At 39.4% G+C, this 27,855-nt stretch overlaps 1 protein-coding gene and 1 long non-coding RNA gene across 3 annotated transcripts in view; one reads left to right on the top strand and one right to left on the bottom strand.

Moving 5' to 3' along the window:
- LOC129731654 (photoreceptor-specific nuclear receptor-like) overlaps nt 1–27,521 on the top strand; it is a 117,410-nt gene extending 89,889 nt beyond the window's left edge. The window contains exons 7-12 of one of the 2 annotated variants that reach the window (XM_055691817.1): nt 14,695–15,251; nt 25,582–25,682; nt 25,742–25,852; nt 25,908–26,057; nt 26,111–26,275; nt 26,341–27,521. In XM_055691817.1, the coding sequence (XP_055547792.1) occupies nt 14,695–15,251; nt 25,582–25,682; nt 25,742–25,852; nt 25,908–26,057; nt 26,111–26,275; nt 26,341–26,523 (1,267 nt within the window). In that variant the 3' untranslated portion in view covers nt 26,524–27,521. The remainder of the gene's footprint in view (nt 1–14,694; nt 15,252–25,581; nt 25,683–25,741; nt 25,853–25,907; nt 26,058–26,110; nt 26,276–26,340) is intronic. The other variant, XM_055691818.1, reaches the window with a different exon arrangement.
- Nucleotides 13,648–14,047, bottom strand: LOC129731655 (uncharacterized). The gene is made up of 2 exons (XR_008729055.1): nt 13,816–14,047; nt 13,648–13,743 (listed from the first exon to the last, which is right to left on the bottom strand). It is a non-coding gene; the product is annotated as an uncharacterized LOC129731655 (long non-coding RNA).
- Nucleotides 27,522–27,855: the final 334 nt, after the last annotated feature.

Below are 27,855 nucleotides of genomic sequence, written 5' to 3'. Positions count from 1 at the left end.
ACTAACTAGGCTTAAGAAATTCGAGGCCTTACTATTGGGGTGTACACCCACATTACACTTTTTGGTTTTAAGCCCCAAGTGCTTCCCACCATCTTGGAGCAAATGCACAACGCTGAGTTTGCCTTGCTTATTATTGAATCCAAGTGTGGGTTCCAGGTTAATTTAGCATCTAGGATTGCACCGAGATACTTAACTGAGTCGCTGTATTTAATTTCCATCCCACTAAGTTGGAGAGCCTGCATGTGCAGTTTTCTTCTTTTTGTGAAGGGAACAATTGATGTTTTGCTGGGTTGATGCTCAGGCCTTCTTTTATACACCAAAAGCGTGTAAGGTTTAGGGCACGCTGCATCCTATCTGATGTCACATTTTCGAATTTACCATGAACCACTATAACTAGGTCGTCAGCAAAGCCTACAACTTCAAACCCTTCTGCCTCAAGGCCCCTTAGAAGGTGTCAACCACCAATGACCATAGCAAGGGAGAGAAAACCTTTGACCGTTGACAACCCAGCCAGCTCTGAGGTTATTTGTTTGTTTGTGGGCATGTCATGGATCCATTCGACTGTGCAATTATTGAAATGTCCCTTTTTATGGCTTGTGTCATCGATATATACGGAGCATTACACAGTGCAACAAAAATTAACTTTTTCTTCTGCCTTGGCTTCTATGTATAATTTTTTTGTGTATTTTTATGCAAAACTAAATTTTCCCGAGTTTGAAAATATTTCAACTTAATTGTTGCACTGTGTTATCAAAGGCCCCTTCAATGTCGAGAAATGCGCACAGGACTACTTCTTTCAAAGAGAGGGATTTTTCTACTTTGGTCGAAAGCGAGTGTAACGCTGTGATCGTTGATTTTCCAGCTTGATAAGCAAACTGGAACTCTGATAGTGGATATTTAGTCATGTTTACAGATTCTAGGTATTCGTTTATAATCTTCTCCATCGTTTTCATCAGAATTGATATTAAACTGATGGGTCTGAATGCTTTTGGGAGTGACTTGTCTGCTTTTCCCTGCTTTTGGTGTGAAGACTACTTTTCCTAGTCTCCATACGGAAGGTATGTGGTGAAGTATTAGGCTTGCCTTGAAAATCTCCATAAGAGATGGGATTAGTGCTGATTCTCTATTTTGAATCATGGCAGGTAGAATCCCATCTACACCTGCGGATTTATAAGGTTGGAAGGATCTCCCCGCGTTTTCCACTTTGGCCCTTGTGAAAACCTTTTCAGCAACTCTGTTCGCAACCTCTTTTGTTCTATCAGACCTTGGAGTGATCACTCGAAAACATCTTGTGTCGCAGGTTGGGTTGGTTTCACAGTTTCCAGAAGGGGAACCCGGAAAAAGAGTTTCCATCATTGAGCCTAAAGCTTCAGAAGACGTTTTTGTGTACGAGCCGTCATCTTTATTAAGGTTTCCTAGCCCATTTGAATGGTCTTTTGTGAGCGTTTTATGAAGTCTCGCCACAATTGGGGGGCATTCAATACTTTCGCAAGTGTGAACCTAGGATTTTCGCTTGGATCTCCTTAGTTCAATGTTGTATACGGTTAGGGCTCTCCTATACGGAGTCCAATCCGACGAGATTTTTGCTCTGTCAAACAGTTTTCGTGCTGTTTTACGAAGCTGCTCGAGTCTGTCATTCCACCAGGGAACATTCCTAGTGAAAGTGACATTTTTTGTAGAACACTTGTTGCTGTAGGCGGAGATTATCGCTTCGCATACTGCTTTTGAGATTGACTCAAGTTGCTGAATCGATCTAATTTTTGTAAACATGTTTTTCGATGCGAGTTCCTGTGCATATCGATCCCAGTTGGTTTTTCTCGGATCTCTATACGCGACCTGGTTCGATGAACCACCCTCCACTCGAAACAAATGTGTCTATGGTCAGACATAGAAGCTTCGTCCGACACATGCCAGTTCTGAATTTTCTCCGAAATTGCTGAACTACACAAGCTTAGGTCTAAGACTTCTTGTCTAACAGCATTTATGAACGTGGGTTCATTTCTTTTATTGAGAATAACTTACACTTAGTTGTTTTAATACCAAGTATTCTACCTTTGTATGCCCAAGGCTCTTGGATGAGAGCCAGGTTTACCGCCCTCGAAAGCACGCTGGATGCTGCCTTCGCGTTGTGGGGGTTTATCTGCAGAACTTTAATGTTCTGCATCGCAATGCTATGTGAATTTGTGGAACACAAAATCTAGGTGTTCTATTCTTTTCAAATCAATGTTCTATGACACAAAACAAACGTATGCGTTAAAAAATGAACTTTTTTCAGATGGCGATAAATAAAATAACTGAGACAGATAATTGAGTTTGATAAGTTTCCCTTGGAAGGTAATATACAAATATACAAATATAATTATGTTAGCTTCATCGCAACAAAATTTTACGTCTTTGCGTGCGGCCTTCCAGTAGTTAACTGGAACATTCGCCATGGCGGGCGAAAACATGTGTGTAGGCATGTTTTTTAATTCTTTCGTCGTTTTATCTATCAATTCCTCCTCAATTTTCGCGACAAAATTGTTGGAGTAGATCTTACGCTTCAGGCTTGGCCAGGAATCATCGATGGGACGCAACTTGGGGACGTTGGGCGGGTTCGTCAACTTGGGTACCACATCGATATTCAGCCGCTCCATCTCCTCCAGCGATCGCTTCGAGTAGTGGACCGACGCCAGATCTGGCCAAAACATCGCGTCTCGGCCTTTTGGTATTTTTTAATGAACGACGCAACTTCCAGCAGGCTCTTCGTACTATAAATTCAATCGTTCACGGCTTATCCGGAGCGAATGAAGAGCAATTTTGTCATCCCTTTCTCGCTGATTGTCAGCCACAGCAGCACCTTCTTGGGAAACTTGGTGTGGGAAATAAACTTCACCTCGTTCCTCACTTCCTTCGTGGGAGAGGTAAAATACGAGATGCCCAGCCAGTCGTTGCCATCCAGGATGAGACAAGTCTCGTCGTCCATCACTACTGCCACGTAGTGATTTGCCGGGAAAATCGACTTGACCATCTTATTCAGGCGCTTCCGCTGCATCATTGCCTGCAGCTCCGAGACTAGTGGACAGAACTGCTGCTTCCTGACATGTATGTCCATGTTCACCAGGTACTTTGTCACTGTTTGGCCGGTTGCAGTGACCTCTTGGCCGAGCGCACGCAGCGATGTAGCCACTTTTTTCTCGGTCTTCCTCTTCAGCATCCTTTGGAGCTTCTTGTCGCTCAGGGTCATCGGCCATCCGAAGCGGGCTTTCTTGTGTAGATGCCGGAGCGAGCGTATCCGGTGTCCAAGAACTGCCGCACGATTTTTTTTTTCGATGCGACGGGTTACCGTTCATTGAAGGCGCACACTTCTGAACTTTTTCAACGCAAACGTTATTGGGCTCTGTCGTCAAAACTGTAGTAGATGTGGTAGTTGAAAGAAATGTCCGCAACCGGATCAACTACCCGGAATTCTCGTTCTACGGTTTATGGTCAACGCACCTCTTATATAACTGCTAACTTCACATTTGCTTTCCGCAGCTCTCTAACCAAGACACCCGTGCGTGCCAGTTCGAGCAGAGTCCTTTCGCACATGCATTATAGTCTGGAGTGTTCACAGTATATTTGTTTAACCATGCTGTCTTGTTGGGTATAGCTGGCTAGACACCACTTTTTATAGTTCAGCCCTTTACATGGGAAACAGACACTCGACCAAGCTGCCCTCCAAGGAGAATAGTTTCCTTTTTCCTTCAACATATGACTAAGCTCCCACCGGTTCACCGATCTTCTCTTAGTTGCTCGTATCCCAGGGTACCACATGGAAGTACCGAGTTACCTTGCTGGGCAATATGCTTTTGACGACACTGGGGTCTATTTTATGCAACAACCCGTACTAGGGTTGTACTGCTGGTACGTACTGCCCAGTTTATTACCAACCATAATATACCAACCATTGCATACCGTAATTCATAAGAAATCTTCATCCATGAAATACATTTAGTTCGATTAGTTCGATTATGTGAACGATTATTTTTAAAATTTCGTTACTAATGAAACCGCAAACGAAATTCCAGAAAAATCTTGTTTTTGAGTGCTTTAATTGTGAAAAAAAAATTTTTTTTAGAAAAATTTAAGCTATGAGCATCAAAAAACTATCTTTCAAGGAACGATGACGTTGATAACGAATGTTATACAAAATATGAAGAAGTCAGTGAAACAATTTTAAAAAGTTTTCAGTGTAGCAAATGAGGCCGTGAGGATCGCAAATCGCTTTAACTTACTCATTATTTATCAACTGTCTAGGTACGAACATTTGGGAAAAACTATAGTGGTGTGACTTCGCTAAGTACAGGATCCAAACTGTTTGAGATCCTTGTAAGACGTCGTACACAAATTATGTAACGCTAAAAACCTAGATTTCAGACCCCATCCCCCACTATGTAACGATAAGTTACGTTCAATTCCCCCCTAAAATTACATAACGCTGGACAGACCTGCTCCTCCTTCAAATTTCTAATTTTGAGCAAACATCACAGTTACGTAACGGTCTCAACTACCCCCCCCTCCCCCCTATTTAACAATAAGTAAGGCAGACTTAACCCCCCTTCCCCCTTCATGCTTTTTCTGGGGAAATCGACAGCGACAAATTTAGTGCAGTTTTCTTCTCTATGTCCAAAGTCAATGGAACAGGGAGCTCAGATCGATACAGTCTACACCGACCTAAAGTCAGCATTCGACAATGTTGATCATCGGATTCTCTTAGCAAAATTGGACCGTCTAGGCGTGACAACGAATGTCACTAAATGGATAGAATCATATTTGACCAATCGACAACTCAGTATCAAACTAGGAACTTCCAAATCTGCGCCGTTCACCAATTACTCTGGTGTCCCCCAAGGAAGCAACCTGGGGCCATTACTATTCTCATTATTCTCCTACGATGTCTGTAATGCTGTTCCTCAATGCTGCAGGTTAGTCTACGCCGATGACTTCAAAATTCATTGGCTGGTGAAGACACTAGACGATTGCCGAATGCTGCAGCAGATCATCGATATCTTCGCAGATTGGTGTGAGCGAAATATTTCTGACCATTGGCGTGAAGGAGTGTATGTTTTTTTTTTTGGCTCACTAGGAAAAAACACCTGTTCACTGGGACTATCGAATTGGAACTGAAGCGTTGGAAAGAGCTTAAATTGTATAGGATCTCGGTGTCTTGTTGGATTCCGAGATGAACTTTCGTAAACATTACGCTTACATTATCACTAAAGCCAGCAGAAACCTGGGATTTATTTTCTGGGTAGCCTCTGATTTCAGTGATCCCTATTGTTAACCCTTACTGTACTTTAGTTTAGTGCGACTCATATTTTAAACAGCAGCTATAGTCTGGAGCCCTTTCAACGTCTGGATCAACAGAATCGAGAGGATTCAATCAGTCGAGAACCGTGGCGGCTCGTGCTGTATCAATAAGTTCGGTTTCGGGTTGTGTTTCGCCAGTCCCCCAGGCGTCTCATCATCCGCAAGACTCCTTCGATCTGGTCGAGCCATCGTGCATGCTGCGCCCCTCTATTTCTGCTGCCGGTAGGGTTGCGAAAGAGAAGTGATTTCACAGGTTGTCGTCTGGCATCCTTACGACGTGGCCGGCCCACCGCAATCAATTGACCTTCGCCAGGTGTGCAATGGGGTTCTTCTCTCCAAGCGGCGCGTGCAGCCCGTCGTCCGTCTGTACTCCACCGTAGAGAGTCCACAGCACCTTCCGTTCGAAAACTCCAAGAGAGTTGAGGTCCTCCGCGAGAAGCGATGTTATCTGATTCCATAGAAGACTACCGGTTTAATCGGGGTTTTGTACAGCGTCAACTTCGTAGTCGTTGCACTCGGCTCGATCGAAGTTTCTTCCCAAGTTAAAAGTAGGCACAATTTTCAGCCTGGATGCGTTTCTGGATCTCTTTGCTGGTGTTATTGCTGGCGGTCAGCAGTGACCCCAAACACGAACTCGTTGATCAATTACATCTACAGAGAGTTGAGTTGGGAGCCTGATGTTGTTCTCCTTGAAGCCTCTTGCTACCATGTTTTTCATTTTCGATGCATTTATTCACAGTCCGATTCGTTCGGCTTCGGTTTTCAGTCTGGCCTAAGTTTCTTGCACCGTCGCGAAGTTACGTGTTATGATATCAAAGTCATCCGCGAAGCCTACAAGTTGAACAAACCATGTGAAAATCATGCCCCTCGTGTCGATGCCCGCCTTCGAGGACGATGTTAAATAGCGAACGGGAATGACTATCATGTTGTCTTAACCCTCTTGTCTCTCTCTTATGGCCTCGAGAGTATCCCCGCAAAACGCACGTAGCACATCACTTGCGCCATGGTGGCCTTGATCAATCGAGACAGTTTATCTGGAAATCCTTTGTCTTGCATGATCTGTCGTAGCTGTTTTCGATCGACTGTATCAGAGGCCGCCGTGAAGTAGTTGAATATGTGATGTGTGGACACAATGTACACGCGACGTTCTTGTAAGATCTGTCGGATTGAGAGGATCTGGTCCGTGGTGGCACGGGCTCCCATGAAGCCCGCTTGGTAGTGGCCCATGAACTTCCTGGTTAAAGGTGTCAGACGACGGAACACGATCTGTGAGAGTATTTTGTAGGCGGCATTGATAAGCAAGATACCGCGGTAATTGCGGTACTCCAGCTTGTCGCTCTTCTTGTCGATTGAGCAGACGACTCCACTTGTCTGGCAGTTTTTCCTCCTTCCAAATCCTGGAAATGACCCACTGCAGCGCTCTAGTCAGCGCCTCTCTTCCATGTTTGAAGAGCTCGCTCGGCAGCCGCCTTCGCCTGCGATTTTGTTGTTCTTCAGTTTTCCGATCTCACAAAAAACTCCATGAACATCGGGTGCTGGTACTCGGTCATCTGCTGCTGGTGCTCCTAGGTCAATTCCTGCTCTGCTTCTATTTACTGTACCGCCATTCAGGTGCCCATCGAAGTACTCCTTCCACCTGTCGACCACCTCGCTGGCATCCGTAAGAGGGTTCCCATCCGCATCGTTGCACAGGTTGGCTTGCGGCACATAACCTCTGTGAGACTAGTTTACCTTTTCATAGAACTTCCGCGTATCAGTGGCACGGTACAGCTGCTCCAGCTCCTCAGGTTCACGATCCTCTTGCTGGCGCTTCTTTTGTATGAGAATAGTGGTCATGTCGTTCCGTGCCCGTCGGTTATTGGCCTTGTTCTCCCTCGTTGATCGCCCAGGTGCGGCTATTCTCATTCACCGCTGCCTCGCACTCCCCGTCATACCAGTCGTTTCTGCCACTCGGTGCTTCCACTCCTAGTGTCACCGTTGCGGTCTCCCCGATAGCTGTGCGGATGCTCCGCCGTGGGTAGTGTCGCTTCGAGCTGTTGCGCGTATTTTTGCGAAGCCTGGGAGTTCTGGAGCTGCTTGATGTGGAATTGCCGGGTTTCGCGATGACTTGCGTGATAAACGGTCGACAGTTTTGAGTGCAAAGATGCCGCAACTAGGTATTGGTTCGAGCCAAAATCCGTACCGCGATTGGTGCGTATGTTTGTAATGTCTGAGAAGAACCGGCCGTCGATGAGAACATGGTCAATTTTGGTTTTGCGGATGTCCTGCGAAAAAAAAGTACTTCGGACTACCAGTTCTCGGGAAGCTGCGAAGTTGACGCTGGTGGTTAGGTTGATGTTAGGTTTATTTAAAGTGAGGATATGCACAACCACATGATGGATAACAATAACCAATATGTTGTTGGATAGATAAAATGTATAACAGTTTTGTAATATGCTAGTTATCACTTTAATTTCATTGCTAAGCAGAAAAATTGATAAAAAGTTTCAATAACAAGTTTACGCGAATAGTTAATCAATTACATGCGAGCATTCCCAGCACAGACGACGTGAATGGACACTATCAGTTCCCTGTGATATTCTCTGTATCAATATCGAAATAAGAATTGACAGAGTCTTCCCGTCCCAATAGGTCAATTTATTTTTGCTTCCATGAGCTTAGACTAATATGATGTCTCGAAGGTAAATGTTTTCCTAAAAGTTTGAAACAATCCCCATCCTTGAACAATTTCTAAACCTGCGTGTTAGGTTCTGAAGAACCTAATAAAAACTGATGTCTTGAAAGAAAACATGCCGGTAAAAGCAACAGTACCAGTGAAGTGAAGAACCGCAGGTCTCTCGTCGTCTATGATTGCAGTGGTACTCTTCTATTCGTACATTTCAGCGGTACACTTCTATTCGTACTGCAGCAATACTATTCGTATTGCAGTGGTACACATTTGTTCGTAAATTTCTATTCGTGTGCAATTAAGGAAAAACTGCAATGCTGCAGTTGATGGTGATTGAAGGTTTATCTCATAAATATGATTACCATAATTTACTCAACAAGGATTTGTTAATTTTTGCAACGGATATTTATTTAATTTTATCTTCGATATTCACTAAATAATCGTGATTGGATAGTATAGAAAGAGTGAATTCCTAAATATATACATTTATAGAAGAGTAAGAGCCTGCGAATGCTTGTGATTTTATTGTTTATTAACTAAGATTCATACAGAATCTCTTTTTACATTTCAAAATTGTTAGGTGATATATTATTATTCTAAGCTTAACCATAATAAACGTATATTATCTGTGTTCGTAATACAGCGAATGTAGTTGTAGGCAAATGAAAAAAATTGTCAAGAAAAAATAAAATTGTAATTGTGGATTGCTACTATTTTGCTGGAACTTGTTAATGATTTTGTATTTTGAACAATCTTCTTATGTTTGCCAATTAATGAACCTTCGTAAGGGCTTCCATATTATTTTGAAAGTTAGATCCATATTATAGATTTGATTTAATTAGAGTTTAATAAGACAAAACCATTCATTATGATAACGTAAGTATTATTGGATTTGATTTTTGAGGATATAGAGTTAATTCTGACTTTTTCAATTCTGACTTTGACTTTGACTATGAGAAATTCTTGGTGCTTCTTCGACAAGCACGATATGCTTGTGCCTTGTCAACTACATGTTGTTTGCACGAAAAAATACTACAGGCATAATATCGTCAGATATAAACGATATACTTTCGAGTGTTGTTGAATATATATCAAAAATTGATTTTCAGGGGAGGCTGAAAATAAAAATACAGTCAGGTTTTTTTACGAGGTTTTTTCACGCGGATTTTTGAATTAACGCGGTTTTTTACGCGGATTTTTGAATTAACGCGGTTTTTTTTACGCGTTACTGGGCTAATTCAAAAAAAATTCACGAATTTCCGGATTAACGTGGGTTTGGAACTAGGAACGTTTAAGTGTTTATCTAGTAAAAAACATAGTCCAAAAAATACTCTCCGCCCATCGAAAGATCCGGAATGACCGTCAAAGAGGACAATTAAATACTCTATTTAATACTGGTTCTAGAGTGTCTCGGGTTTTTTCCAAAGCCCTTCTTGCTGGACTACTTTACGCGGATTTAAAAAAAAACGTGGTTTTTTTACGCGAATTTTTGAATTAGCGCGGTTTTTTACGCGGATTTTCGAATTAACGCGATTTTTTTACGCGGTTTTTTTACGAGGTACGTATCCCCCGCGTATAAAAAACCTGACTGTACGTACAGTCGCTGAGCAAACACATTGGTTCTGTCTGCAGACTCTCTATTTTTTGTAACAAAAAATCCCCTAATTACAGTGTTCAGTCCCACGTCACCATTTCATACAATCCTATGGGCTGTATACCTTGTAGTATTTAGATCTAATAAGCACTAAAAAAGTAAGTCAAGCTTGAAGTGAGATACATTAAATGGCGATTCAAATGTGAACTGCAGGTTATTCATTCATATGAGAAAGACATAATAGATATCTTACCAGTTTTCATTTATCAGAGGTTTTTCATGTTTTCTTTATATTAAAGATAAATAGTACCGTGGAATAGGGTGAAATTGATCAGTGCACAGTGGTTTAAAAGTCGATTTTGACGCGCTAAATTGATAACTCCACGTACGTTGGATATACAATTATGACGTCTTCAGCAAAAATGGTGGGTAAGACCTCCTGCATCTTTTGGTGCTATGAGATTTGTGATTGATCTCCCCAAAAGTGAGATGAAAAATTTTTTTTTTGCTCCATCGAGATACAGAGTTGGTGTCTTCGGTAAAGTTATAGGTATAACCAAAACGTCCAACTTTGCCGAAGACAAAAAATTCGTATCTGCTACTCAAATTGACTTAGAGTGTTTTTATTGGAAATAGACATGTCAAAACACATTTTTCAATGAAACATATTTTTTTTCTATTTTCTAGGCCTTCACTATGTTCTACAAAGTTGTTAGTAGCATCAATATACACAACTGTCTGGAAGGTACTATATTCGTATTGTTTGAAAAACTATGAGTTAGGGGCTATTTTTTATTTTTTTTGCCATATTTCAAATCACTGTATCTTTCTTAGGGGCAGATAGATGCAGATTCGGTAGTAAGCATATGAAAGTATAACAATAGAACTTTCAAACGCTGGTTGTGTTCATAACAAAAAACCTCGTTTCTACCCTCTTTAATGATTTAACCAGGTAAAATACTAATATTGTAAACCAAGATACCACGTAATAAGTTCGTATCTATGGTGACCATCCTACCAAGCATGGTCCAAGTATTTCAGAACATGTAAATTGCATATGCTTGTTTTTGGTTCACATTAAAGGTTCTTAATCAAAAACAATGAAAGTGCTATTATAACACTAAGTTGATAACTGTAGTACAAGCAAAGTTACCATTAACCTCTAACACAGTGGTTCCCAACCGGGGTCCACGGCCGGCAAGGGAGTCGCGAGGCTCATCTAGGAGGCTGCGAAATTGTTGGTAAATTTGATAGGCATTCAAATTTTCTTTCTGGGTGTCTTTGGGAAAGCGGATTTCCAATTATTCTGCCTATTAGGACTAAGACGTGAAACAAATTAGACTTGCAGGACAATATGAGACTGAAAAACGCAGCCTCGTATTGCAATTTTGTATCTGAAATTCTTTTTGGGGGCCGCAATGCTCTCTGTGCTCGCCCCCCAAAGGCGGTCGCGGAGCTTTTTGTGTTTAGTAACAGGGCCCGCGGACCCAAAAAGATTGGGACCCACTTCTCTAAAATATTCTGAGCCTCTTCGGAAACACATATTTACTGTTGTGCAACTGAGCATCTGCTAGTATGTTTGTACCCGCGATATAATCTACCAACAAGCGCCCACAATGTATTAATGCATGGGTTGGCCGTAATCATCCATTTCAATGTTTCACTCTGCCAGCTTTTAGAAGAGGCTCAGGAAGTAACGAACAAGAATTAGGAAAGGTACATGGATTTACCTCACGAAAGTGTAAAGCTATTGGATAAACTGGCTGCTTGCTTCATCAGACCCCGTAATAACGTCCATTCGCGGATGGCCAAAAATCACGAGAAACTATTACTTGATGATGTTATGATGCTGCTAGTTCGAATGTGTCGAAACCGACAACTGCATGGTGGTCGACAATAATAAATAATAGTTACTACTGAATGCAATAGTATTAAAAAAAAAAATACCACCAAACAAAATTCAACAAGAGGCAACACTTAAATTGTAATTGATGATAGTGGTTTTATATTTGCTATTATCGTGCTTGCAATTTCCGTTCTTTGCTTGTTCTACAGATATCAACTTAGTATTATGTTCATTGTTTTTTATTGAGAACCTTCGAGGTGAATCAAAACAAGCATATGCAATTTACATGTTCTGAAATACTTGAACCACGCTTGGAAGGATGGTCACCATAGATACGAACTTATTACGTGGTATCTTGGTTTACAATATTAGTATTTTACCTGGTTAAATCATTAAAGAGGGTAGAAACGAGGTTTTTTGGTATGAACACAACTCATCAGCAGAAAGTCGTGGACTAGCGAAACCACCAGCGTTTGAAAGTTCTATTGTTATACTTTCATATGCTTACTACCGAATCTGCATCTATCTGCCCCTAAGAAAGATGCAGTGATTTGAAATATGGCGAAAAAAATATTAAAAAATAGCCTATAACTCATAGTTTTTCAAACAATACGAATATAGTACCTTCCAGACAGTTGTGTACATTAATGCTACTAACAACTTTGTAGAACATAGCGAAGGCCTAGAAAATAGAAAAAATATGTTTCATTGAAAAATGTGTTTTGACATGTCTATTTTCAATAAAAACTCTCTAAGTCAATTTGAGTAGCAGATACGAATTTTTTGTCTTCGGCAAAGTTGGTCGTATTGGTTATACCTATAACTTTACCGAAGACACCAACTCTGTGTCTCGATGGAGCAAAAAAATAAATTTTTCATCTCACTTTTGGGGAGATTAATCACAAATCTTATAGCATTAAAAGATGCAGGAGGTCTTACCCACCATTTTTGCTGAAGACGTCATAATTGTATATCCAACGTACGTGGAGTTATCAATTTAGCGCGTCAAAATCGACTTTTAAACCACTGTGCAGTGGGGTGAAATTGATCACCTGAACATTCGTGATAAAAAATACTAATCAAAAGATATTGCTCTTACAACACTAGGCAATTTTAACGTGTCCTTAAACGCAACTTTTGCATGATTCACATACCTGTCAAAGTTAACCCTTGCATGCACGGTGCAATTTTTCATATTCTCGAAAAATTCTTTTAACTCAGTCAGAATTCAATCCAATTTAATCAAAATAGTTCCCAATTAATAAAAAAAGTTTTGAATTTACTTAAAGTAATCTTAGTTAAGGATAATTACGTTAAATTTGGAGAAGTGAGTAAAGTTTGATAAAAGCTCAAAAAATGTAATTTTCAACAATGATCATTCCATACCAATAAAGAAATACTGATGAACTCGCAGGAAACCACGAAGATTTTAATTTCAGAGCTAGTTTTTGAGCTTTTGCAACAAACCGAATTGAAATCGGTCTAACGACGATCAAACAAGTGAAAATTTAGCAACAAGCAGCTCGTGAACTTTGGTTAAACAAATTTTAACCTGAAATATCGTTTTTTTCGTTTCCAAACTAGCTGTAAATGATATTTTCCAGTACAGAAATCATCATTTATCTTTAGCATATCGAAAAATAGCACATTGCCAAAAGAATGTATGGATTTCAATGGTGATCAATTACACCCCAATTTACCTCATAGTACCTTTTAGAATTATTGAATTTATTTCATGAAGTAGACGATAGAAATTTCACCAATAGCCATAGAGGTTTACTGAAGCACATACCAGTACTTGTTTTAAAATTATACTATTTAGGGAAAAATGTACATGAAGCTAGTTAATTAAAAATTGCTATAAAAATTGATCAATTTCACTCCGTTCCATGGTACTCAAAGTTGATAATGTTTAAAATATATTAGATTTTATTTTTTTTTGAATTCCATCCTCCTCTAGCTGGTTTCACAATATCCAACTTTTGGGTGAAGTCCAGATATGACATGATGATGCATCATTGTTAACTATCTACATGTAAAGTCAATATATGTCACCTACTAACGAAACATTCATATAGAACTCTCAGGTAGTTGTAATGACGAAAGCAAAGAAAAAGACTCTCACAAGTTAGCAAGATTAGATAAAATTTTCCAGTCTAGTAATTGTGGGTAAGATTTTTCTTTCGAGTAATTGTGACAATAGTTGCATAAAATTCAATACAATTTCTTAAAAAAAATTAACATTGCATTATTGCATAATATGCTGTAGGCAGAGCAATCATCCAATTTTTACCCGTTCAAAGTCTATGAAATAAAAAAGAATATTTGCTCTAGGAAGATATGAGAGAATATAAAATAAAGTATGGGTACACTTACAGTGCAATGCTAATCACTCCTTTGGCGATAGTTCCAATGGTTCCAGCGTGATCTTTAACGAATCCAACAACCTTGGAAAGAAATCCATGAGCCTCTTCCGGACTAATGTCAAAAGCATTCTGTATCTCCAGCAACTTGTTTGTTAGATCATCAGCATAAGCAACGGCCATTAGCATAGCAAGGACTAGGATGAACTTCATTTTGGGTGTTCTGCGTTTGTATCTCAGTGAACTGAAGTTTACAAATGATATTTTCTCCAAAAGCAGTGCTATTTTATAGCAACTTTGACCAACACTTAGATAAAAGTATATATTGTGCGACGAATTGCACATCACACTCGACATGTACATGTTTATTCAATCTGGATAAAAATATAAATCAGATGTGTTGACTAAAAATTATTTACACAAATGTTCTTAACAGGAAGACATCCTGCATTATTGCTCTTAAAAATGCAGCTGCTTTTTTTTCAAAAAAGTTTAACTTAAAATCACAAATTGAATTTAGACATCCATTTTTTTCAGAATTATGGAGGTATTTTGCGAAGTTTTCCGAAATTAGTGTTCACGAAAACATATATCTCACTCAAAAACAAAAATTGACTATGCGAACAACAAATTCTTGTTTGTTTATTCTTAACGTTAGGTTGGTGAAAAGATTTAAATATATCTACAATTTTAGAAGCAATACAGTTTTAAATATTTAAAATCTTTATTTGGCTGTGTTATTTTTAAACCCTTTTCGTTTCTTTTATATATTAGCTATAACGATTGTGATAAAATAATAATTGTTTTTTTTTTTTTTATAATTGTTTTTCACTCACATATTTTTGTAATAAAATAACATTGTACTACATGCCACACATTTTTCTTCTTGCAGACCTCCCGTTTCGTTGGCCCTTCTCTCCCCATCCCGTTACGGACCCAGCATACTGCCAGGCCCGGGGCTACCAACAAGTCAATTTCTGCACCATCACAGCCAAGTTTCGTCACTGGTAAACAGTCTTCCCCATCACCATCCTCACCACCCGCATCACGCAATGCACGGTCTTGCGAACGGATTATCGCTAGGCCTAAACGGAGTCAACGTAGCCAATCATAGTGCTTCGGCAGTGGCGGCCATGTCGGCCGTCAACAGTATCAACAGTAACCTCAACAATAACAACAACAGTCCGCTGGTGAGCAACAACAATCTCAGCTCATCGGAAAATCCAAACAACAACACGCAATCTTCGAATCATTCCAACACAAGCGAGCAGCATTCTCCTGTCGGTGGAACCTCGCCGGTGCATCAGAACTCAAACGGGGCTGGCTCTGCTGGTGGTCCCAACTCGACCGCTCAGGAAAGCTCCTCGATTAAGCAACACGCCCACAGCAGCTCATCCTGTGGTTCGGCGAGTCCGATTCTGCAGGACGACACCGGCAACGACAACGACGGTAAGTGATTCAATCAAACTGATGGAAATTTTATTGCACTTTCCTTAGCTCTGAAGAGAATCACAGTCCGCAGTTCTTTGCGATTCGCTATGGGAACAACAACCATAAAATAATAATCATAATTTGATGCAACCTCGACAACTTGGGCGCTCGGAAATCTCAGCACCCGATGAAACCAGAGAGAGACAGAAACCTAATTTGACTAATGAAGTTTGCCGAGTTGCAGCAAAGGGTGACTACGGGATAAATCTAGGGTTTTAACCCTGCACCGCCGCCGCTTCTTATACCGTGCGGAGGAACATAAAATAACTATTTGTCACTTTTCGGTATGTTAATACCGCATAAATAAATGCCGGTTGAAGGGTGAAATGCCCACCCGGTGTCGGGCTGAAGGGGAACGGATGCGTCTATGATATAGTAGGATTTTATGATGATATGGATATTAGTGAACCCATCCGGGAGGGTGAGTCGTTACATCATGTCCAGTGCGGAAGGATAACGTGGCAGTGGCAGATATGCCAGTTGTCTGGAGGCTAGGAATAACACTTATTTTATACTGATCGAATATTTTCACTCAAGTTGAGATTAATATGATGTGTAACTGTAATTGACTGGTGAATAAAGAATATTATAATAATTTGATGAACATTATGTAGAAGTATGTGAAATATGTGTGCCAAAAACACTTTGTAAGTATTTTCGTGCGTTTCGTTAATCAATACATTATTACCATCCAAAGTATCAATTTATATGGTCTTCCATCGTTGAAAAAATCTTGACAGTGAGCTTTCTTTCTGTCCAGCAGAACAAACAAATCATGTGCGATAATCATTTCTATGAAGAAATACTAGAATTCTGCGATTATTATATGGAAACGCACGTTAAATATGCATCTTCTTTAGGGTTTGCAATCCCGGGAACGATTTCCCGGGAAATAAAAATATTGATTCCCAGGATCCCGAGATTCCCGAGTTCCTCGAAAAATTTCGCAGTATTTACTATAGTTTCCTAAATACTCTATCAAAACGCGAAACTGACGTTGTCAAAATGTATAGCAGCTTGGAGCACTAAAGTGTTAATGCCCACGAAGCAAATATTTGCTTAAAATGGGTCGTGGCCGTGATTTCACATAAACAATCATCTTTGCAGGTTAATTTCGTCAGCATTCAAATGCTCTGAAACTGACTGGTTTTGAGTCATATTGAACTGATAATTTAGTATTCCATCGTTCCTTCTGATTTGTCTCGTTCTTTCACAGAAATCGACTGGAAACGAAATCAATTGTATTACCATCTCCAAAATGGTTTGAAATATTTTTCTGTCAACAAGATTTATTTTTTGAAAATAATTTGCATCGAGTAATGGCATAGTAAATATATTTGATAAGCGAAGAGGCTGAAAAATGCGTACCATATAGCAAACATTTAACTCGTCTAATACCAGCCAAACACTTAGCTTTCTCTTCAACAAACTGATAGTATTGGACACTCCAGTTTCTAATGAAATGGAGCTAGAGCTGGAATCGATGATTTGGAAATATTCTAAAAATCCCCAGCGGTGAATCAGCGTACTTGAGTAAAGTTTTACAGATGGAAATTTATTTGAGCTTAACGGAAAACTGTCATTCGATCTGAAGCGATTATTTAACGACATTAAAATCCCTGAAACCTCCTCTTTTACAAATATCTGCAACAAAAATCGGTCGCGAATTTCTGATGTGAACTTGAATAAGTTTTGTTTTTGCCTTTCTCCTAGAAACGTCTAGCAATCACTTGCAAAACCGAAAGTATAAAAGTGCTCCAAAGGGCCGAATGGCATATATCACTCGACTCAGCTCGACGAGCTGAGCATTTTCTGTACGTGTGTGTATGTGCAGATTTTTATTCTCACTCACTTATCTCAGAGATGGCTGGAGCAATTTTCATGGAATTAATTGTAAATGAAAGGTCTTGTTGCCCCAAAAGACCCTATTAAACTCGGATAATCGGTAATCGGATTTTTTGTTTAGAGATTATGTATCAAAATGTAAAAATCATGAAACATCATTAGCTCAAAAACTACACAACCGATTTGAACAAAATTTGTTTCAAATGAACGGGCTACCTAGAATACATTTAACTTTTGAATTTTATGAAGATTGAACTTGTGGTTCAAAAGTTATGAAAAGAAACGTGTTCTGAAGATTGTTTAACCTCACTCATGTTTCTCAGAGATGGCTGGACCGATTTTCATTAAATCAGTGTCAAATGGAAGGTCTAGTTGCCCCATCAGACCCTATTGATTTGTTTTGCAATCGGACTATTACTTTGCCTGATATGTTCAAAAATGTGAATTCCAGCTATGAAAAGGAACATATTCCGGAGACTACTTGGACTCATTCACTTTTGTCAGAGATGGCTGACCCGATTTCCACAAAATTAGTGTCAATTAATATGTCTAGTTGCCTCATAACACCCTATTGAATTTTGCAGTAATCGAACTGTAACTTCGTCTGTAATGTACCGAAATGTGAAAATCACGGAACTTCATTATCTCAGAAACTACACAACCGATTTGATCAATATTATTATCAGGTGAGCGGGCTAGTTAAGGGTTACCTGATGAATTATGATTAAACACGTGGTTTCAAATTTTGGCTGCCCTATACGTTCCCATTTCATTTGATTATAACCGAACTAAAGCAACCATTATATATTAAATTGTTAAAAAATCAACGAAAGTCGATTACCTCAAAGATTACATGGCTTATTTGAACATAGCTAGTGCCATACGAACGAGTCATCTATCAAACTTACCAATAACAAAGTTAATAACAATTTGATATGTCGCTCAAAAGTTATGTAAAGAAAAGAAAATCAAAGACTATTTGAAACTATACTTGATCTGATCGGTATATGTGGCCTCAACATAATTTAAATGTGGTATCGTATATTTTTGAACGTTCCAAATTCAATGATTCTTTGCGATGTGTTAAAAGTCTGCAAATGCACGACGAATCGGCCATAGGATATGATCAAAGTCAAATAACAAATCGTTTGAAATGATTGGTTTTATCGAAATGACAACATCTTCGACTTTTGGCTTCTGTACATCGCCTTAATTCTGAATATATTCATATTGGGTGGTATTCGGTCACTTTCAGCAGATTTTCTGGCAGCAATCTGACACCGGAAATACCCATATTGGTAGGAATTTGGTTATTTTGGTTGTTTTCCAGAAACTGAAAGTGGACGTCTTCAAATTCAAAACGGTGTCCAGGGTCAATGTTTGGTTTCTATGCATCATCTCGATTACGGAAATATTCATATTGAGTACAATTCGGTCATTTCCGACTGTTTCCTAGAAGTTGCTATTTAGCAATTCAAAATGGTGCCTGAGGTCGATTGTTAGCTCATTGCATCATTCTGGTTCCAGAGATACTCATATTGGATGGTATTTAGTTATTTTAGGCTGCTTTTAACAAACCGGAAGTCGCCATCTTGAATTTCAAAATGGTATTTAAAATTCTTTCTGGTCGCTGAGCGTCATTCTGGTTGAAGAGACAACCATATTGGGTGTTATTCGATCATTTTCGGCTGTTTCCCAGGAACCGGAAGTCGCCAACCTAGAATCTAAGATGGAGTCTGTGGTCGATTTCAGCTGCTGTGTATCATTCTAGATCCGAAGGGAGATACTCATGTTAGACGGAAATCGGCCATTTTTGGCTGTTTTCCAGAAACCAGAAGTTACCATCCTGCAATTCATAATGGTGTATGAGGTCAATTTTTAGCTTCTTGCAACATTCTGGCTCCGGAGATACTCATATTGGGTGGTATTTGGTCACTTTGGGCTGTTTTTCAGGAACCGAAAGTCGTCATTTTGGACTTTAAAATTGCCTGTGAAATCAATTTCTGTCATCTGGGCGTAATTCTGGTTCCGGAAACATTCTTATTGAATGGTATTTGGTCATTTCCGGCTATTTGCCAGACACCGGGAGTTACCATATTAAAATTCAAGATTGTGTCTGTGATCAATTTTGAGCTTCTGTGCATCTTTCTGGTTCCGGAGGTACTCATATTGAATGGAAATCTTCCGTTTCAGGCTGTTTTTTAGAAACTGGAAGTTGCCATCTTACAATTCAAAATGTTGTCTGAAGTCGATTTGTGACTCCAGTGCATCATTAATATGCCGGAAATACCCATATTGGGTGGTATTTGGTCGTTTGCCGCTGTTTTTACGCAACCGGACGTCGCCATTTTGGATTACATAATGGCATTTGAAGACAATTTCTGGATTTTGAACGTCATACTGGGTAAAGAAACCCTCATGTTGGGTGGTATTTTGTCTTTTTCAGCTGTGTTTCAGAAACCGGAAGTCGCCATCTCAGAATTCAAAATGGTATCTGTGGTCGATTTTAGCTCCTATGTATCATTCTTTATTCGGATATTATTATGTTGGGTGGAAATCGGCCAGTTTTGACTGTTTTCCAGAAACCGGAAGTTGCCATCTTACAATCCAAAATGTTGCCTGAGGTCGATTATGGAACATATTTGTTACCACTAAAAACATTCACCCGCCAAATATGGTTCTATTTAGTTGATTAGTTCGCGAGATGTTTCAAATGAACGGGCTGCCTGAAGTACCCTTAGCCTTTGAGTTTTATAAAGATTGAACTTGTGGTCAAAAGTTATGAAAAAAAACGTGTTCTAAATACTGTTTAATCTCACTCATGTTTCTCAGAGGTGGCTGTACCAATTTTCATAAAATCAGTGTCAAATGGAAGGTCTAGTTGCCCCATAAGACCCTATTGATTTGTTTTGCAACCGGACTATTACTTTGCCTGATATGTTCAAAAATGTGAAATCCAGCTATGAAAAGGAACATATTCCGGAGACTACTTGGACTCACTCAATTTTCTCAGAGATGGCTGACCCAATTTCCACAAAATTAGTGTCAAATGAAAAGTCTAGCTGCCTCATAACACCCTATTGAATTTTTCTGTAATCGAACTGTAACTTCGTCTGTAATGTACCGAAATATGAAAATCACGAAACTTCATTATCTCAGAAACTACACAACCGATTTGATCAATATTATTATCAGCTGAGCGGGCTAGTTAAGGGTTTACTGATGAATTATGATTGAACACGTGGTTCCAAAGTTTGGCTGCTCTATACGTTCCCATTTGATTTGATTATAATCGAACTTAAGCAACCATTTTGTATTAAATTGTTAAAAAACAACGAGAGTCTATTATCTCAAAGATTACATGACTTATTTGAACATATCTAGTGTTATACGAATGAGTCATCTCTCAAACTTACAAATAACAAACTTCATAACAATTTGATATGTGGCTCAAATGTTATGGAAAGAAAAGAAATTCAAAGACTATTTGAAACAATACTCGCTTTGATCGATATATGTGGCCTTAACATAATTTATATGTGGTGTTGTACTATTTGAACGTTCCAAATTCAATGATTCCTTGCGATGTGTTTAAAGTCTGCAAATGCACGACGAATCGGCCATAGGATATGATCAAAGTCAAATAACAAATCGTTTGAAATGATTGGTTTTATCGAAACGACAACATCCTCGACTTTTGGCTTCTGTACATCGCCTTAATTCTGAATATATTCATATTGGGTGGTATTCGGTCATTTTCAGCAGATTTGGCATCAATATGACACCGTAAATACCCATTTTGGGAAGTATTTAGTCCGCGAGAAGTGCAGAAATTTGTACAGAAACATGTGCTTCCAGAAGAGAGAGGGGCGTCGAACCATTATGGACATATCTGGTACCTCTAAAAACATTCTCATACCAAATTTGGTTGTATTTTCTTGATTGGTTCTTGAGCTGTGCGAAAATTGTGTTTCTTTTGCATGGGACCCCTCCCTCATAGAAAAGAGAGGGTCAAACCATTATGCACATATATGTTACCACTGAAAATATTCACCTGCCAAATGTTGTTCCATTCAGTTGGTTAGTTCTTAGGATGTGCAGAAATCTGTCATTTGTATGGCACCCCTCCCTTCCAAAAAAGGAGGGGTGTCAAAACATTATGGATATATTTTTTACCACTAAAACATTTACCTGCCAAATTTGGTTCCATTTAGTTGATTTGTTCTCGAGATGTGCAGAAATTTGTTTTTCATTTGTATGAGACCCCTCCCTTCCAGAAGAAGGAGGGGTCACAAACTATCATAGGAACCTTTATCGGCACCAAAAACCCCTAAATACAAATTTTCACGTCGATCGGTTGGGTAGTTTTCGAGCCTATATGAATCAGACAGCCAGACAGACAGACAGACCGGACTGCATTTTTATATGTATAGATTACAACATTAATATTTTAGAACCTTAAGAGTGAATATACATTTATTGGATTGGAGCGTTCATGAAAATCTATTTTTACAAATAGTAAGTTTGAATGAGAAAGGCTGGGTCTGACCGCTAGGTGGATTAATTTAGGTTTTAACCGAGTACTCAGTGGTGCCGTTCTCAGCAATAAGTTATCGAGACCCGGCAAAAATTTTTAAGTGTGTTCGAGCTAAAACAAGGCTATTTTTGACTTTATAACCGATTTGTTGTTGTTTTATCCGGTCCAGTCCACAAAGGTGTGTCTATGCCGAAAGTTTATCTCTCAGTAGTCACGTATAAAAGCTGACATGTAGAAATTAAGTCTTCATTGTATAACCGGTTATTACAACTAGAGGACGGTTGAACTGGAAAATGGCGCGGCCTGAAGCCCGCAGAGCAGCAGCTGATTTTAGCGCAGCAAGGGTGAGCAGGCGACTCATTCGATCACGCGTCGCGTTTGCCTTCTGCCATTTGGCCATTGGTAACAGCTGTGAGTGTGCCGGTAGCGGATGTGTGGGATCGTTGTATCTTGTTTGCTTGATTACAGTGTGTGTGTGATTTCAATCACAATCTAAAGTTTGCGCTTCCCCTCAAGGTTACTCTTTTATACAAGGTTATTGAATAAAAAGATTTAAAGAGAATTCTTACTAAAATTTACCGCTCCACTCTAATAAATTGATTTTTTTTTATTATTCTCGCTTATTTTCCGTCGGTCTAGTTCCGCCACTGTTGTGGCCGATTGGCACAGGGAGGCGACTCCACACCCAGGACCCTAACTCACGACCCGTTTATTAACGGACCGGCGCCAACGGCTTTACTTCCTCATGCGATGGAAGGCGTGATCCCAGAGATTTTTCGCCTCAGAAAATCTCCCGGTGTCGGCTAGGATTGAATCTAGACCAGTTGGGTTGGTTGTGAGTGGATCACGCCACCATACAACCATCGACACCTATGTCGGCGGTGGGATTCGAACCCAGGCGTCGAGCGTGGTTGGCGGAGACGTTACCAACCACACTAGGCCCCTGCTCTTTATAAACTGATTAATCCCAATAATATATATTCCCAAACCTATTACAAAAAAAAAAAAAACATTGACATTAGACAGACTGTCGGAATTATACGTTAACTTTGCGGTCGTTTTTAATAAACAAGCTCGTCAGCTCTAGGAGCAGCTGTGCAAAGTTCAAGCCAAACCAAAAGTGACAGTTAAAAAAATATTGATTCCAGAACATTTCTTATGAAATTACTCCGAAGATAAAAATGAGTAAAAATTTACCAAGGCTAGTCTCGTTTTTCTATGTCAAGAATTATCAATCAACAGCGAAGCCGACAGCAGCAACTAAAAACAAATTACCTAGCAAGCTAACTCACATCATTTGGAAACTAACTTGATCTAACAAATTATGAACAAGCGACTGCTTTGGTGATAGGTTTTAACAACAAGTTATGTGGTAGGTTGTTGTGTAAAAAAAATATTTTTATCTCGAAGATGTTTTCGAGAGTTTGGAGATATGATTTTTTATTATTTTGCTATCATTTAAATGTTTTTGCACCGAATTTTTTATTGGAGATTTTCAAATAATTGTGCAACATTTAAAGATGAAAATAAAAACACTGAGAGTTATGATTGTAGAATTTGAATCGTTTCCTCGCACGTTGTGCGGCGAGCTCGAAAATTCTGAGTCTACATAACGATGATTGATTAAAAAATTGTTTCAGCTGCCAATTTATAGTTGTATTTTCTACATCGTCCGTGATATACTAACAGTTTTCAAAATCAAATAAATGCATAGCACTCTGCAGTAATTACAAAACTTATTTGGATAACTTTTCTAAGTTTTCTTATTAATTTCGTAAACCCTTCATATACCATTGGAAAAATACAAATCTTTGTACAATTTCGGAGAATATCTATCGAGGTAAGATCTTCTCAAATGGTTAATCGGTTGCTTCTTATTGCAATGTTTGTCCTTTTATAGTGTAGTAGAGGATTTTGATGAACTGTGTAAAAGTATTTTCAAAAGTTAAGTTTGCGAATTTTTAGAAAAGGGCACGAGACAAGGTTTATTACCTGGAATGATGTTTTATTTTCTATACGATTACCGAGAGCAACATAGACTCAAACCCCAACTAAAAGCAAAATAGAGTGTGACTTTTCGCTCAAGTCTCCGATGTGCCATCGCAATTCTCAACAGGCTTATTATGCAATTAATCATGAAATCACTCACCAGTAACTAGCAACGACGAAGGATGACGTGTTCTTGGCACCCCTTCGAGGCGTTTAGCGTATATTTCTGTTGGAAATCACCAAATCGTTTTAAACATAAACAGTCGCTATCGTCGTAACTTATCACATATGCTGTAATAATTTTCCACAAAAATGTTAATGTAACATTGCAGCACACGAACGACCAGGTCTGGCCTTTCGATTGCTCTTTTCTGTTCTGGTGTACAGTGGGCTGGGCAATCCTCCCCTAGCCGCACAGAAGTAGAACCGTTTTGTCATGAAACCGAAGCTAAACGGCTGTTAAATGGCTATAAAATTTCAATGAAAAACTCGTTTTGCACCGTCGCTGCGTTCCACATTCAATTGGAAAAGTTTTAAGCAGCAAGCTGCAAGACGCCCTATGTCCGTGACCTGTTTGCAGCGACGCAACCAGATGGGACGTCAGGTATCGGAAAACGGCGACAGTGAAGCAATTATTATGCTGTAATCTATGAAGATAAACGTGGCACAATGCGAGAAAACCTTCTTTCTTTTCTAGAGCTATATTTTTTCTATCTTCCGCGGTCGAGAGTCACGTGGAGTGGGCTCACGGTGTTCCACCCTAAGGAATTGCACAACCGTTTAAAAAAAAACACACTAACTGTAGAAGCCACGCGCAAACTGTCCCCAGGGAGACTGCATCCCAGCCGCAAAAAAAAAACAACCTCACCAAGATGCAAATATAATCGCACCCAGTCAGCGAAAAAAATGTTTGATGCAAAATCCCTTTCAAAGGGCTTTTTGTTTGATTGAATTTTTATTTTTCCTCTTTTCCGTATCCGCATGGCTTAAATGGCAATTCAAAACGCCTATTTACTTACTCCGCTGGCACAGGCTAGTGTGCGCCTTTTAACTGTCGCACTTTTAACATTTGGGACGTGTCCTCGATCGTCGGGTGGTTCGGTGGGAAGGATGTAAAAAGTAAAGTATAAATGGTTTTAAGAGTGGAAAAGTTACGAGCTTGTTGCCGACGGACGACCCAACCAGCGGAGAAGGATTTGTATGGAAATTAGCAGACAGATGAAATAAACGAAAAAATTGCCTTCAGTCGGAAACGATGCTTTGAATTAGTTTGGACGACGTGGGGTGATGATACTTTTTTGTAATTAATGCACCTGTTCATAAATTGATAAAGAGACACAACTGTTTGTAGAGTGTGTAGAGTGTGAAATGAAACGTCACTGAATATTAGTATAGTTAAGTATTGGCCAGTATTTTTGGAATTCAAAGGACATATTCATTGGACATTGAAATCAGCTCGAAATGGCTGCTTATTGCGAAGAAAAAAGTGCTCTTTCACCAAAACAACGCTTCCGCTCATTATGCTTAAAATACAGTCGATATTTCTTGGTTCCCCGGCTGAAAATGATTCTTTGGCAAGCGCTTCCACTTGAATAACGAGGTAGAGCTAAAACCAAAGGACTATTTTGAAAGATTTGACTCGCAGCAATGCAAAACTGGCATCGAAATGTTAGAAGAATTTAACTCACAAAGTTTAATAGGATTGACAGACAGATAGTACTGTCTATAGAAAGCTGAATCGAGAAACTCTGTTTCTCTCTTTCCAATTTCATGCCGATTACTATTTGAAGGGGCGTCTAAATAATTGCTAGACAGTAGGCAAACATTCAACTGTTGTATTTTACACTCTCTTAGCACTCAAACTTTTCTTTACACAAGTGTTATTAAAATTTTCAAACATTTTTTTTACATTTCCAGACGATTCCATTGACGTTACCAACGATGAAGACACGGAACCTGTTCAAACCAGTACCGGAATTCCCAGCTTGGTGAATCATCCGCTGTACGGCCAAAGTCCGGTAAGAAATTGTCTGGCTTGTTTGTTTAGCCCATGAGATGATTTTTAGTTCATTTCCAGATGTTCAACTTCCAAGAAACAATATACGAAACCAGCGCTCGGCTCTTGTTTATGGCAGTCAAGTGGGCCAAGAATTTACCCAGTTTTGCTAGTTTAACGTTTCGGGATCAGGTGAGGAATTAGTTGATTACTCGAAAAGTTAACCACCAATATTTACATGATTTAGGTTATCTTGCTGGAGGAATCCTGGGCAGAATTATTCCTTCTAAACGCCATACAGTGGTGTATGCCAATCGATACTTCAGCCTGTACTTTGTTTTCGCTGAACGAACATTGTTCCAGTGTGAACAACTCCGGTGTCTTCAAACCCGGTCAAGTAAGAACGTTCATAAAGAGTTCTTCTATTTCGTAATTTTTCCACAATTACAGCTGGCACAAGATCTGAGAATACTGAACGATACTCTGTGTCGATTTAAGTCGGTCATGGTGGATCCAGCGGAATTTGCCTGCATGAAAGCCATCGTTTTATTTCGCTCGGAAGCTCGTGGTCTCAAGGACCCCGTTCAGATTGAAAACCTGCAGGACCAAGCTCAAGTAAGTTGTTTAAAAAGTTCTTGATAGTAAACAATTTTCTGATAACAGTTCAATTTGAACTTTAGGTGATGTTGGCACAACACTCGCGAACTCAGTTTCCCGGCCAAATTGCACGATTCGGAAGATTACTGCTGATGGTTCCGCTGCTGCGGATTATCAACTCGCACAAAATCGAATCTATCTACTTCCAGAAAACGATAGGCAACACTCCGATGGAGAAGGTTCTTTGTGATATGTATAAAAATTAGTTGCCAGGTATCGCTTCAAAGTTTCAACGCTAGCCGAGTATGTGAATATAGAGTTAGACTAGAATAAAAAGTTTCAACAGTCACACACGTAGGTTCAATTGCACATGGAACCGTTCGAAAATGTTCCAAACACACTTGACAGCTTCGACAGTTGCGGTGAAAAGAAACCTATTCAATTTTGAACGATTTGCGTAATCATTAGCACGGATCGTTTTTTTTTCACAAAAACAAAAAAACCTCGAATTCAATTTGTTCGTTGTGTTGACTAATCGAACAGCAAAACTAGTGGCATGGCTGCCGGGATAAACGAGCGGGCCAACCATCTTCCGATGCCACCTGCCAAACTAAACACCAAACCAGGCAGATTCCACATTTGTGGACTCGTGCGTAAATTATTATGCGGTCACATTTCACGTCACGTGTGTGCAGCGGATATTTGCAAACAGCTGAACAGGCGCAGTTATTTTCTTTTTTCTTTCCAACCTGGTACGGTGCTTATTGGGCAAATGCTATCCTACCGAGCAATCACTGCATCGGACAGTTTATTTGATTGTACAGCCTTTATGTTTGCCACCCACCAACTCCTTTCCTTCTACCCCAACCTAACGAGGGTGATAGTTTCAACGGTGATTATTTATTTATATATAGTTAGGAGTAGTGGGTGATTATTGGAAAATAAGAATGGGATTTATTTTTCAAGCACAATTTGTTACATCCTGTAAATGCAAATTCTGTGCACCATATATAGTGAAGCATAGGAAAAAATGGTTCTAAGCTGGTATATACATAAACCTAGAAATAGAAAAAGCACTTTGTAGCAAAATGAAGAGAAAGATGTGCAATGAACGGATGTTACTGCTTGTATCGAAAGTTGTAAATATTTTCAACACTGTAAACGCTAATCGAATGGTAACTACAAGAGCTCTAAGTTAATTAACTGGTTCGTCAATTGATGACGTTATGACTATTTTGAAATGTGTGATTGCATCTGATTGTAGATCTTGAGAAATATATGATATTTGAACTGTACGTCTTTGTATTTACAATGTCCATTCTGGAAACCTAATGTAATCATGCTTAGGAAAATATAATGTAATTCTGTAGTTTGATACCATCATCGCACTTGGTGTGTAGTCACAGATGATTTTGGGATCTTTTCGCAGTCGCATAAACGGAAGTCATTCTGCTCAATTTTTTCCACTATTTTCTTTCTCATTTCTCTTTGTTTCTTGTTTATTTCCTTGATATATTCTCGTAGTTTTTTCAGCTGTCCCCTCATTTTATTTTTACTGTCATCGTGCCATTTTATGTTCGCTATATTTTTTTACTGCT

This window comes from Wyeomyia smithii, chromosome 3, assembly GCF_029784165.1.
Source record: "Wyeomyia smithii strain HCP4-BCI-WySm-NY-G18 chromosome 3, ASM2978416v1, whole genome shotgun sequence".
Taxonomy (NCBI): domain Eukaryota; kingdom Metazoa; phylum Arthropoda; class Insecta; order Diptera; family Culicidae; genus Wyeomyia; species Wyeomyia smithii.
This window is presented reverse-complemented; position numbering and strand designations above follow the sequence as displayed.